The 14182-nt window shown below is 39.0% G+C and overlaps 1 protein-coding gene across 2 annotated transcripts in view; it reads right to left on the reverse strand.

Moving 5' to 3' along the window:
* The window catches only part of LOC126985724 (uncharacterized protein ZK1073.1-like), a 68722-nt gene extending 54990 nt beyond the window's left edge, over positions 1-13732 (reverse strand). For both annotated transcript variants that reach the window (XM_050840960.1, XM_050840959.1), the window contains exon 1: positions 13543-13732. In XM_050840960.1, the coding sequence (XP_050696917.1) occupies positions 13543-13557 (15 nt within the window). In that variant the 5' untranslated portion in view covers positions 13558-13732. The remainder of the gene's footprint in view (positions 1-13542) is intronic.
* Positions 13733-14182: the final 450 nt, after the last annotated feature.

Below are 14182 nucleotides of genomic sequence, written 5' to 3' on the forward strand. Positions count from 1 at the left end.
ACAAAAACGAGGAAAATTAAATAAAACAAAAATAACGAAAAGAAAAAATCAAACAAGGAAAAAAACAACACGAGCAAGTCAAATAAACAAAGAACAACGTGGTATCTTTTTTTTATTATACATCAAAGGACACGGCTCAAGGGCCACAAAAAGATTACAAAAAAAAAAAATAACTATCAACAAAAAAAAAAAAAAAAAAAAAAAATCACCGGATAATTTAACTCATTCCCAAAATTGCTCAAGTCCCCGATTATCAAAGATCACCTAAGCATCATCATTTTGTCATTATGCTGTAATTCATATATATTTTACATCATTACATAATTATTTGGCGCTTAAAAAATGCTGTGTATTAATCTGCTGTCAATGAAACGTGTGTGTGTGTGTGTGTGTGTGTGTGTGTGTGTGTGTGTGTGTGTGTGTGTGTGTGTGTGTGTGTGTGTTCTTTACTATTTCCTCTTTTTCCGTTTCCTTTTTTTCTGGTTTCTTGAATTTTGGTTTCGTCATTTTTTTCCACTTTTCCTTTTTTTTTCCTTCGTCGATTTTTTCCTCTTCTTTTCTTCCTTCAATTTCCTCTTTGCTTATTCTTTTTTTCTTTGTTTCCTTCCTAATCTTTCACGCCCAAGAGCTGTTTCCTTTCCTATACACACACACACACACACACACACACACACACACACACACACACACACACACACACACACACACACCACCACCCACCCTTAACAACCCAATTCCACCAACATTTGTCTCTTAACCACCACAATCACCCTCACAATTCAGTCTTGACGTCACGTAGTACAAGTGTCTGTCTGTCTGTCTGTCTCGAGGCTCCGAATCAGGTCAGTTCAAAGCTTCACGAGGCTTCACAATTGTCCTTAAAATGGTTCGAATTGGATTTTGTAAGTGGAAGATAATTTAAGTTTTGGGTCGGCTATTTTTGCTGCTACTACTACTACTACTACTACTACTACTACTACTACCACCGCTACTACTACTACTACTACTACTACTACTACTACTACCACCACCACCGCTACTACTACTACTACTACTACCACTACTACTACTACTACTAATAATAATAATAATAGATAATGATAATAATGGTAATAGAAATTGACGAATGTTTTTACTTTTGAGAGAGAGAGAGAGAGAGAGAGAGAGAGAGAGAGAGAGAGAGAGAGAGAGAGAGAGAGAGAGAGAGAGAGAGAGAGAAAATGCTCCCCGTCTCCCTCAGACTTAATTAGCTCACCTGCTCCTCCTCCTCCTCCTCCTCCTCCTCCTCCTCCTCCTCCTATTCCTATTCCTTTTCCTCATATACCCTTCCTCCTCCTTCTCCTCCTCTTCCCCTCCATTTCTGATCACGTGTCACTAGCTAAGACCTGTTCCCTTCCTCCTCCTCCACGTCCTCCTCCTCCTCCTCCTCCTCCTTCTCCTCCTCCTCCTTTTCCCTATATAAGACTTCCACAAATGCTGAATGCGCAGAGAGAGAGAGAGAGAGAGAGAGAGAGAGAGAGAGAGAGAGAGAGAGAGAGAGAGAGAGAGAGAGAGAGAGAGAGAGAGAGAGAGAGAGAGAGAGAGAGAGAGAGAGAGAGAGAGAGAGAGAGAGAGAGAGAGAGAGAGAGAGAGAGAGAGAGAGAGAGAGAGAGAGAGAGAGAGAGAGAGAGAGAGAGAGAGAGAGAGAGAGAGAGAGGCGCCCACCTGAGTAGAGATCAATAATACATAGAGAGAGAGAGAGAGAGAGAGAGAGAGAGAGAGAGAGAGAGAGAGAGAGAGAGAGAGAGAGGAGAGAGCAGGTGAAAATGAGATAGAGCTAAAAGGCGAATGGATACAGTAAGAGAGAGAGAGAGAGAGAGAGAGAGAGAGAGAGAGAGAGAGAGAGAGAGAAAACGACTGGAGGAGATAAAATTCAATTCCTCCAGTAGTTCACAATCTCTCTCTCTCTCTCTCTCATCTACCCATCATATTCTACCTTTCGCCTCCAATATCTTATCTACCTTAATCTTTTACCTGACTCTCCATTAATCAAGCTGAGAGAGAGAGAGAGAGAGAGAGAGAGAGAGAGAGAGAGGAAAATAGGTAACAAGTGAGCAAACTACATAAATTCCACAACTAGTTTAGCATGGTGTGTGAGAGAGAGAGAGAGAGAGAGAGAGAGAGAGAGAGAGAGAGAGAGAGAGAGAGAGAGAGAGAGAGAGAGAGAGATTAAAGGGAACCGGCTTGTTACAGAGGAATTTGACAAGCATTATAATAGTAGCAGAAGTAGCAGTAGCAGTAGTAGTAGTAGTAATAGTAGTAGTAGTAGTAGTAGTAGTAGTAGTAGTAGTAGTAGTAGTAATAGTAGTAATAGTAGTAGTAGTAGTAATATTCACCTATCCTATTTAACTTTCCATGAAGAAAAATATAATTACAAAAAGAATGTTAAGAATAGGAAGATGAAAACAACTTAGAAGAAAAATAAAAAGAAGAAAAGATGAAGAAAACAAGGAAGAAAAGAAAAAGGAAAGAGAAAGGAAGAGGGTGAAAAAAATATCTAAGACGAAGAAAACAAAGAATAAAGACGAAGAAGACAACGACGAAGACGGAGAAGAGGACAAACAACAAACAACAACAAGAACAACAACAGCAACAACATCCTAACTACGTCAAATTTCTGGGTGGATCGTGTCTGCTCATACGAAAGATGATCTCCCTCGTCAGACCCCTTCACCCCTTCCCCCCTTCACCCCTTCCCTTAGGACTATGATAATAAGGTTCGCCTCAGGAATAACATGCATCAGACAACCTTTGCAAGCAGTATATATGTATGTAGACCTCCACTAGAGTATGCAGTGCAGTTCTGGTCTCTACGGAATGGAGATTAAGATGTAGTGCGTTGCGGGGTAAACTTGACATTGTAAGGAGGGATAAGTCAGGTAACCTCTTGCAGGACCTCCACTAGAATATGCAGTGCAGTTCTGGTCTCTACGGAATGGAGATTAAGAAGATGCTAGTGCGTTGTGGAGTGAGCTTGACATTGTAAGGGGGGATAAGTCAGGTAACTTCTTGCAAGCAGTATATATATGTAAGACCTCCACTAGAATATGCAGTGCAGTTCTGGTCTCTACGAAATGGAGATTAAGATGTAGTGCGTTGCGGAGTGGACTTGACATTGTAAGGGGGGATAAGTCAATCAGCCCCTTGCAAGCAGTATATATATGCAAGACCTCCACTAGAGTAAGCGGTGCAGTTCTATTCCACTTTTAACTCTAAATAGCACGGACATCAAGACGTTAGGTTACTGTATGATGAGCTTGAGATTATATGATTGGGCGGGGAAGTGGCAGATGGAGTGAGCGTCGGGAAGTGTAGCAATATTCTTCTCCACCTCCTCCACCTTCTCCAATAACGACGACAATGCAACACGAAACTAGTGACGTCAGTAAGTTTGAGGATGATAGATATGCAGACTAGTTGAATCAGATACCAGTGTTCTCCAGGACGAACTTGAGAGATCATATGATTGAGCGGGGGAAGTGGCAGATGGAGTTCAACGTCGGTAACGGGAAGTGAAAATGTTTGAGTGTAGCCAAGAACATCCTCTCATAATTCATTGCTTCAACGACACCCCTGTAAGAAGGTTAAATGCGAGAGGGATTTGGGAGTCTTAGAGCGCTCTGATCCCCGTCCAAGGCCACAGTAAAGGCTAGTACAAGTATAGTAACAACGGGTTAGAGTTAAAAAATTTCACATTCAGCAAAGACACACACAAGAATTCATTAACCAAGAGTGGAGGATGAATGGAATAGGCTCGGCAGTCATGTGGTGAGTGCCGATACGATAGATACCTTCAAGATACGGGTAGATAAGTTTTTGGATAGTGGAGCTGAGGGAGGTTAGGTTTATGGGAGGTGCTGTATAGGCCTACTGGCTTCTTAGGGAGGCATTATCTCTCTCTCTCTCTCTCTCTCTCTCTCTCTCTCTCTCTCTCTTAGATCAATTCCACCGCTTTTTACTTTCCTTCCTCTCTCTCTCTCTCCCTTCCTCTCGCTGCTCTCCCTCTCCCTCTCCTCCCTTCCCTTCTCTCTCCTCTCATTCCATTACCTCCTCTTCCCTCCTTACCTTGAGGACAAAAGTTACAAGGATAAAAAAGATAAGGAGGTTTGCACTAACTTTCCCTGGGTTAAAGTAAGTAAAAAGAGCAAAAAAAGTTCGGTGGCAAGGCTTTACATCGCTTCGTCAATGCTTCCTTCGACTTCAACGCTTTCGTGAGGGGAGTGACAAGGCCCAACGTTGCCAGATTGTCGTACTTAGCCTCCAATGCTTGCCGATTTCCTACCCCAAAACTGCCTCCATGACTCCAATAACTGCCTTCATGTATAGTTATCGTTAAAATGGTTAATAACTGGTGTTTTTTGGCAATAACTATGGCTCAGAAACAGGTAAAAACGAGCCTCTGAGTACGATAATTTGGCAACGGTGTGACAAGCTGCCTACTAGCGATAGATTCATACTGAGACCCGTTCTGGCACTTCGGTTCTCTAAGACACTATTTGGCACCAAGTGACGTAGATGCGCACCGGGGTCACGCGCATGTTTACCGTACGCCCCTAATTTTACCTTTGGGCTACTTTTTAAATTTTTCTTTTAACTTTTTTCTTACTTTTTTTCAGAAGTAGCGTTTATTGGTTACTTTTTTGGCTTTTTTATTTCCTTTTTTACTTTTTTTCAGAACTGTCGTTTATTTGGGCTATTTCTGGACCGGATTGGCGTGTTTTGGGCGACTTATTTTCTTCCTTCTTTGCTCTCTCTCTTTGATCTCACTAATTTTGCCGTAGAAGAAAATAAACCATTCTCTCTCTCTCTCTCTCTCTGATCTCACTAATTTTGCAGTAGAAGAAAATAAACCATTCTCTCTCTCTCTCTCTCTCTCTCTCAATATACATCTTTCTTTTATTTGCTTCTATATTAAGATTAAGGTAAAAAAATTATGACTTCTTTTCACCAACTGAATTTTCTGATCAATTCTGACACACACACAAACACACACACATACACGCACACACGCACACACACACACACACACATATACCTCAAAATACACAACTTTGATCAAATTATTATAAGTTGAAGTCCAAAAAAGTTAGCGGAAAACATCCACTTTTTATACATATATTTTTTTTGCTTATACTTTTTCATCTTCATGGTAAGACGGGAAGGGGAAGGGGGGAGGAAGGGAAGGGAAGGGAAGGGAAAGGAAAGGGATTGGAAGGGGAGGAAAGGGAATGGAAGGGGAAAGGGGGAGGAAGGGAAGGGAGAGGGAAGGGGAGGGAAGGGGAGGGAAGGGAAGGGACTGGAATGGAAGATGAAGAGGTTGTACGGGGAGAGGGAAGGGAAGGGAAGGGGAAGGGGGAGATGTGAAGGGGAGGAAGGAAAGGGAAAGGAATGGGGGAGAAAAGGGAAGGAAAGGAAGGGAAGGATAAAAGCAGGTAAAAATGTATCTTATTTTTTATTATCATTAAAGTAGTAGTAGTAGTAGTAGTAGTAGTAGTAGTAGTAGTAGTAGTAATAGTAGTAGTAGTAGTAATGGTATAGTTTTCATTATTAGCAACATAAAACTACTACTACTACTACTACCATTACTACTACTACTACTACTACTACAACTACTACTACTACTACTACTATTACAACAACAACTACGTGAATACAAGTTTAATATCCTCTTAGAACTTAGTGACTTTACTTAGTTAGAGAGAGAGAGAGAGAGAGAGAGAGAGAGAGAGAGAGAGAGAGAGAGAGAAAGGTGGTATCAGGTGTTGTTGTCATGCAGGTGTGTGTGTGTGTGTGTGTGTGTGTGTGTGTGTGTGTGTGTGTGTGTGTGTGTGTGAGGATGACCCGAGGGTTTAGATTAGATCAAAAAGAGAGAGAACGAGAGAGAGAGAGAGAGAGAGAGAGAGAGAGAGTCATTGGGGTCACTTGTCTACGTTTCCACTGTCACGTACACAAATCTACCGAGTTCTCTCTCTCTCTCTCTCTTACATTACCTAATCTCAAGTTATATTTGACCAGCTTTTATCTTGCTTGACAGAACCACAGTATCTCTCTCTCTCTCTCTCTCTCTCTCTCTCTCTTACATTACCTAATCTCAAGTTATATTTGTCCAGCTTTTATATTGCTTGACAGAACCACAGTATCTCTCTCTCTCTCTCTCGTTTCTAATCAAAAGAAGGATTCGGCTCGACTAACTTTCTCTTCGACAACCTAATTACGATAGAGAGAGAGAGAGAGAGAGAGAGAGAGAGAGAGAGAGAGAGGTTTAATACAAGAAAATAAAGTATAAAATCAACTGAAAAAATATATATACAGCAATGAACAACAAAAACAACAACAACTACAACAAAACTAATATGAGAGAGAGAGAGAGAGAGAGAGAGAGAGAGAGAGAGAGAGAGAGAGAGAGAGAGAGAGAGAGAGAGAGGAGGAAAAAGAATTACCTAAAAGAGAAAAAACGGAAAAACTGGAAAAGATGAAAAAGTAAAAATAACAAGCAAAATAAAAATCGAAAAAAAAAGAATGAAAAAACAAAATATACATAACTTACAAAACGAGAAAAAAGGGGAAAAAAAGAAAAGAGAAAAGGGATTAAGAAAGCCTATTACAGTTATTTTCGGCATCCAATCCTTCCCTCCTTCCTTCCTTCCTTCCTTCCTTCCTTCCTTCCTCTTCCTTTTATTTACACAAGAAGCAACGAAGCCTAAGAAAGGAATAAGGAAGGAACCCATACAAATATCCTCTCTCTCTCTCTCTCTCTCTCTGTCTCATTTGTTTCGTGTTTTCCTTCTTCTCGTTCTTTCTCAATCTCTTTCTCCTCTTCTATTTTCATCTATAAGAAATACGTAAATGTTTAATCTAAGTTCACTTCACTTTCGTTAAACTCTGATGCTGTTTTTTTTGTGTGTGTAAGGAATTATTCGTCATAAGTAAAGATTAACAAAAGAATTATCAGTGTTTCACCCATCCTAATCCTCTCTCTCTCTCTCTCATTTGTTTCATGTTTTTCTTCTTCCCGTTCTTTCTCAATCTCTTTCTCCTCTTCTATTTTCATCTATAAGAAATACGTAAATGTTTAATCTAAGTTCACTTCACTTTCGTTAAACTCTGATGCTGGGTTTTTTTTTGTGTGTGTAAGGAATTATTCGTTATAAGTAAAGATTAACAAAAGAATGATCAGTGTTTCACCCAAGTTTGGTTCATATGATACGTTTTATTTTTATACCAAGCCTTTGTAAGAAGAAATATTCGTTTAATTTAAGAAAAGATTAGAATGCGGTTCAATTTTCATGTTTAGTTACTTTGCGTTGTAAATGGAAAAGGAAGAGTCTGGTTAGTAATATTGTAAAGTTAGACTACTCTACAAATAAACAAAATAAGGATCAATGTTTCACCTTAATGTAAGATTAGTGAACAAGAAGGCTCTAGCTCAGTGTTAGCTTATCTTTATGCCAGTAATAGTTGACGGAGCACCAGTTCACTATGGCCTAAAACTGTCGGATTATTTTTAAGCGAATGACGCCGTGCTAACGTATGGAAGAATATTGTTTGAAGCTGTATGAACACACGAAACGGTCCAAGCCTAATGGGAGTTCAGCAATTTGCATACATGAGCAATGGGAGGGCGAGTAACGGGCTTTTTTTCTCTTTTTGTTGCCCTTGAGCCGTCTCCTTTGATGTAAAAAAACAAATGACGGTAGACCACGTGTGTAATGCCCGGCTATTTTATTAGGGTGAATGGTCTAAACTTTAATGTAGGTTTGGTTTCTTCTACGCAATTTTTTTTTCACTTTTTTTTTGCTTCTGAGCCGTCTCCTTTGATGTAAAAAAACAAATGACGGTAGACCACGTGTGTAATGCCCGGCTATTTTCTCAACAAGGGCTATTAAACGCAGGATTAGGAGCGAAATGGTACTACTTTAATGTAGGTTTGGTTCTTTTCTACGCAGTTTTTTTTTTTTCTTCACTTTTTGTTGCCCTTGAGCCGTCTCCTTTGATGTAAAAAAAGACAAAAGACGGTAGACCACGTGTGTAATGCCCGGCTATTTTATCAAAAAGGGCTATTAAACGCAGGATTAGGAGCGAAATGGTCTAACTTTAATGTAGAGTTGTTTCTTTTCTACGCAATAAATGTTAATGGAAGGAAAGATAATTACTGGCTGATATAATTCCCGTCTTCCAAAATACTAAATATTCGTTTAGTGTAGGATTACCAAATGAAAAGGTTCTGGTTTTAAGAAATGTTGAATTCATTTTGAGCCAAAGAAATTGTAAAGTGGTGTCCTGTTAGCAATATGAAAACAGTAAATAACCTTTGAGAAATGAAATATCTGTTTGCCGAAAAATTAGTCAACGAAAAAGAAAAGTGTTTAAATTTAGTTCTTTAAAGACGTGTGTAATTAAAAATGTTACTCTTTCTATGGCTAAATGAAAGCCATCTAAGTTATCAAGAAATGGAAACTGCCCCTCTTCCTTTGGTAAGAGTAACAGGTGTCTTAATCTCTCAGCCCTTTCAGTGGTAGTTCTTTTAAGACGTGTAATTAAAAATGTCACTCTTTCAAAGGCTAAATGAGTTAACTAAATTACCCTTTTAAGACAAGAAATGGGAACTGTCCCTCTTCCTACGGCAAGAGTAACCAGTGTCTTCAATCTCTCAGCCCTTTCAGTGGTAGTTCTTTTAAAACGTGAGTAATGAAAAACGTCACTCTTCCTAAGGCTAAATGAGTCAACTAGTTTTAAGACAAGAAATGAAAACTGTCCCTCTTCCTATGGCAAGAGTTACCAGTGTCTTCAATCTCTCAGCCCTTTCAGTGGTAGCGTCTGTAAAAGCCTCCCTTCGTCTGTACTTTCTCCCGCCTGCGCTTTCACTTAAACTTTCACGGGAGTGGTATCAAGACGCCTCTTTGAACAAAATATATCTCTTGGCATCTTCTACATTTTATATTTGAGGAGGAACATCGTCTAGACCGCTTTTCGACCATTTTCTTTCGTCCTTGGGCGTCGTCACCTTGGCCGCCAAAACAGAAAACGTACTTAGCAACAGCCTTCAGCTACCACGCCCGTATTCTGCGTCGCTCTCGGTTCTAATAACTCTTTCCCAAGGCCACAACGGAGATGAGTCGGGTTTTCATTATTGTTTTCTCACGTTCATGGTGTACAAGCCTTGTCAAACTATCACTAGGCGCATAAAACTACCCATGGAGAGACCCAGAAAGCCTACGAAAGCCTTGTCAAATGTGGGTATGGTGTAGAAGCCTTGTCAAACTATCACTAAGCGCATAAAACTACCCGTGGAAACACCCACAACAACCTCCATGAAAATCTTATCAAGTGTGGGCATATCAGGCCCGTATTTTAAAACGCATTCGGTTCTCACTACAACCATTTTCAAAGGCCACAAAGGACATTAGTCGGTTTCTCATGACTGTTTTTTTACGTTCATGGTACAGAAGCCTTGTCAAATTATCACTAGGCTCATAAAACTACCCATGGAGAGACCCAGAAAGCCTACGAAAGCCTTGTCAAATGTGGGTATGGTGCAGAAGTCTTGTCAAACTATCACAAGGCTCATAAAACTACCCATGAAACACCCATAAAAACCTATATGAAAACCTTATCAAGTGTGAGTTCAGAGTTCATGGTACAGAAGTCTTGTCAAACTATCACTAGGCTCATAAAACTACCCATGAAACACCCATAAAAACCTATATGAAAACCTTATCAAGTGTGAGTTCATGGTGCTCGTCAAACTATCACTAGGCTCATAAAACTACCCATGGAAACACCCAAACACCCACAACAACCTCCATGAAAACCTTATCAAGTATGGGTGTGTGTGCCCCGAAATGGTTGAGAATATGTGGCTATAACGCTAGACTTTGTTAATTAAAAGGCACCAGTTGCTCAGCGTGAAGCAAGTTTGAGAAAGTTAATGAAAGCATAGTTCATTATAACGTAAATGATGATAAAACGCAGATCTACGACGCACTAGAGTATAACAAATTCTTACGTTTCTTTTCTTAGGTAAGTGAAGTTTAATAATTTGAAGTAAACTGGAATAAAGGAAACGGAAGGTACAAATTTTACGTGAAGCTTAAAATATAACTTTAGAAGGTCAACGAAGACTTCTTATAGTTAAATCTTAAAACGAAATCTTTAAAATAATAGAACTCGTAAAAGTGAACTGGAATAAATAAAAATAAAGCTTAGGATACAAAATTAGCAGAGTCAACGAAGACTTCTTATAGTTAAATCTTAAAACGAAATCTTTAAAATAATAGAACTCGTAAAAGTGAACTGGAATAGATAAAAATATAGCTTAGAATACAAAATTATCAACGTCAACGAAGACTTCTTATAGTTAAATCTTAAAACGAAATCTTTAAAATAATAGAACTCGTAAAAGTGAACTGGAATAAATAGCTTAGAATACAAAATTAGCCGGGTCAACGAAGACTTCCTAACAGTTAAGACGCAAAACGAAAAGAACGAAAGCATGACCAGAATATAAAAGAGAGATTAATTAAAATCCAACATAAAACTCGCAAGATAACGCAGGCAAGGTCACGGAAGACGGAGTTGAGGTTAATACGCAGAAGGAAATATCGACATCAAGAAAATCAATACTGTAAATAGGAAAAAGATGAAAGGAGTTGAAGTTAAAACGCAGAAGGAAATATCGACATCAAGAAAATCAATACCGTAAATAGGAAAAAGATGAAAGGAGTTGAAGTTAAAACGCAGAAGGAAATATCGACATCAAGAAAATCAATACCGTAAATAGGAAAAAGATGAAAGGAGTTGAAGTTAATACGCAGAAGGAAATATCGACATCAAGGAAATCAATACCGTAAATAGGAAAAAGAGGAAAGGTGTTGAAGTTAATACGCAAAAGGAAATATCGACATCAAGAAAATCAATACTGTAAATAGGAAAAAGAGGAAAGAAAGTCAGAAATCGAATACATAGCGTAAGTAAGATAAAAGTAAGTAAATAAGTAAGAAATAAAGTAAAGTAGGTCAGAAATCAATTACATAAGGTTAGTGAGGTCGACCAAGACGTAGAATTTGTTATAACGCAAAATCCTTAAAACGCAAAAAAAAAAAAAAAAAAAAAAAAAAAAAAAACTTATAAAACTTAACAAATGTTACGAAAGTCAATATCGTAAAAAATAAAAGGTAAATTACGTAAAGAATCACATATATAACGTTAGTAAAGTCGAGGAAGACGTAGAATTCGTTAAAACGCAAAAAAGAGAACTGAAAAACTTGACAAATATTACGGAAGTCGATATCGTAAAAAAAATAAAAGGAAAATTAAGTCAAAAATCAAATATAGAACGTTAGTAAGGTCGAGGGAGACGAAGAATTCGTTAAAACGCCAAAAAACACGAACTGGAGAAACCTTCCGAAACCCTTACGAAAGATTAGTTCAGGCAGGTTCTGGAAAATAAAGGTGGTTCGATACGTATTTCTTGACTTAACAATTACGTTCTTTTTTTAGGTTATAACGAAAATGAGATAATAAAAAAATAGACGTTATGAGAATGAATGGAAAAGATAAATCAGTTTTGGTATAATCAGTTCAGGAAGGTTCTGAAAAAAAGATGTTCGATACGTTTTCCAAGACTTAAAAATTGCGTTCTTTTTTTTAGGTTATAACGAAAAGGAGATAAAAATATACACGTTAAGAGAAAGAATGAAAAAGATAAGTCAGTTTTGGTATAATCAGTTCAGGAAGTCTGGAAAAAAGATGTTCGATACGTTTTCCAAGACTTAAAAATTGCGTTCTTTTTTTAGATTATAACGAAAAGGAGATAAAAATATACACGTTAAGAGAAAGAATGAAAAAGATAAGTCAGTTTTGGTATAATCAGTTCAGGAAGTCTGGAAAAAGCGGTTCGATATGTATTTCTAGACTTAAAAATTACGTTCTTTTTTTTAGATTATAACGAAAATGAGATAAATATTGACACGTTAAGAGAATGAATGAAAAAGATAAGTGAAAAAGATAAGTCATTTTTGGTATAATCAGTTCAGGAAGGTTCAGGAAAAAAAGATGTTCGATATGTATTTCTAAACTTAAAAATTACGTTCTCTTTTTTAAGTTATAAAGAAAATGAGATAAATATTGACACGTTAAGAAAATGAATGAAAAAGATCAGTCAGTTTTGGTATAATCAGTTCAGGAAGGTTTTGGAAAAAAAATGTTCGATATGTATTTCTAAACTTAAATTACGTTCTTTTTGAGGTTATAACGAAAATGAGATAAATATTGACACGTTAAGAAACTGAATGAAAAAGATAAGACAGTTTTGGTATAATCAGTTCAGGAAGGTTCTGGAAAAAAAATGTTCGATATGTATTTCTAAACTTAAATTACGTTCTTTTTTTAGATTATAACGAAAATGATACAAAAAAGACGATCAGTGAACGAATGCGATGAATCAAATCCGTCTTGTAATAAAAACGAAATAAATGAACGAAGATGTGAGTGAAATGAATAAGTGGATGAGTATACAAGATGAATCATTCCTGTTACAATAAAAAAAAAAATAGATACAGGATTAAATAAGAGGCATAAGGAACCAAAACTACCTTCTTTCAATGGAGGACAAAGGAAGGGAGGGAAGGGAAGGAAGGAGGGGAAAAAATATATATAAAAAAGGTCAAATTTATGCCTCAAAAAAGATGAAAAGGTGGGAAAAAGGGCATCAACCTCTCTCTCTCTCTCTCTCTCTTTTTGCCCCAAGGAAAATAACTTAACTCGCTTTCTCTCCACTTAAAAGCTCAACCATTCTAAGTGTAAATGCCTCTCTCTCTCTGCGTATCAAACAAACCACCGCTTCTGTCACTGCTCTCTCTCTCTCTCTCTCTCTCTCTCTCTGAATCTACGCTCTAACCTCTCACACACAAACACACATACTTTCTCTCTTTCTTCTTTCTCTCCCTTTCTTTCGTCCTCTCTCTTTCTCTCCCTTCCATTCTTTCTCCCTCCCTTTCTTTCCCCCTTAATTTATCCTTTTCTCTCTCTCTCTCTCTCTATCTTTGACTGTCATTACCTCTTTCTTTAACTCTTCTATATCTTTCTTTCTTTATTTCACACACACATATACCCCCTCTCTCTCTCTCTCTCTCTCTCCCTTCTTTCTCTTGCACACACACGCAAGCACTCCCCTTTCTCTCCCTTCCTTTCTTTCTTTCTCTCCTCTCTCTCTCTAGCTTTACCTCTCCTCTCTCTCTCTCTTCCTCTCCCTCCTTTCTCTACCTCTCGCACACACACGCACGCACTCCCTTTCTCTCCCTTCCTTTCTCTCTCTCTCTCTCTTCCTCTACCTCTCAATCACACGCACGCACGCACTCTACTTTCTCTCCCTTTCTTTCTCCTCTCTCTCTCTAGCTTACCTCCACTCTCTCTCTCTTCCTCTACCTCTCTATCACACGCACGCATGCACTACCCTTTCTCTCCCTTCCTTTCTTCCTCCTCTCTCCTCTCTCTCTAGCTTACCTCCATTCCAGACATGATTCAGGCTTTCTCTTTCTTCCTTTCCTTTCTTTCTATTTCAATGTCTGCCGAGTCCGCCAATCCTCTCCGTTCTGGCAGGCTTATAAGGGCAGCGACACTACGAAAGGATGCAAGGGAGAGATGCTTGTCTGCCTTCCACAACTTCCAACGCCTCACTGACGCCCTGACACTCCCTCCCTGCCTTTACGAGTCCCCCTCTTATCTCCCCCCTTTCTCCCTCCCTTCCTCTGGTTCTCTCCCTCCCTCTCTGCCTCTCTCTCTCCCTTCCTCTGGCTCTCTCCCCCTGCCTCTCTCTCCCTCCCTGCCTGCGTATGCCTTCCTCTCTCTCTCTCTCGCTCTCTCTCACTCTGGTTGGTTCTGTTTCTCTCTCCCTCCCTCCCTCTCCCTCTCCCTTCCTCCCTTCTCTCCCCTCCTCTCCTCCTCCTCTTCCCCTATCCATCTCCCATCACGTCAAGCCTCCTCCTCTCTCTCTCCCTCTCCTCTCTCTCTCTCTTTCTCTCCCCCTCCTCTCTCTCTTTCTCTCTCTCTCACGCCATCTCTCGGCAACGACCACAAACACACACACACACACACACACACACACACGCACTCACACGCACATATATTTTTACTCCCATTTCCA

This window comes from Eriocheir sinensis, chromosome 60 (assembly GCF_024679095.1).
Source record: "Eriocheir sinensis breed Jianghai 21 chromosome 60, ASM2467909v1, whole genome shotgun sequence".
NCBI lineage: Eukaryota > Metazoa > Arthropoda > Malacostraca > Decapoda > Varunidae > Eriocheir > Eriocheir sinensis.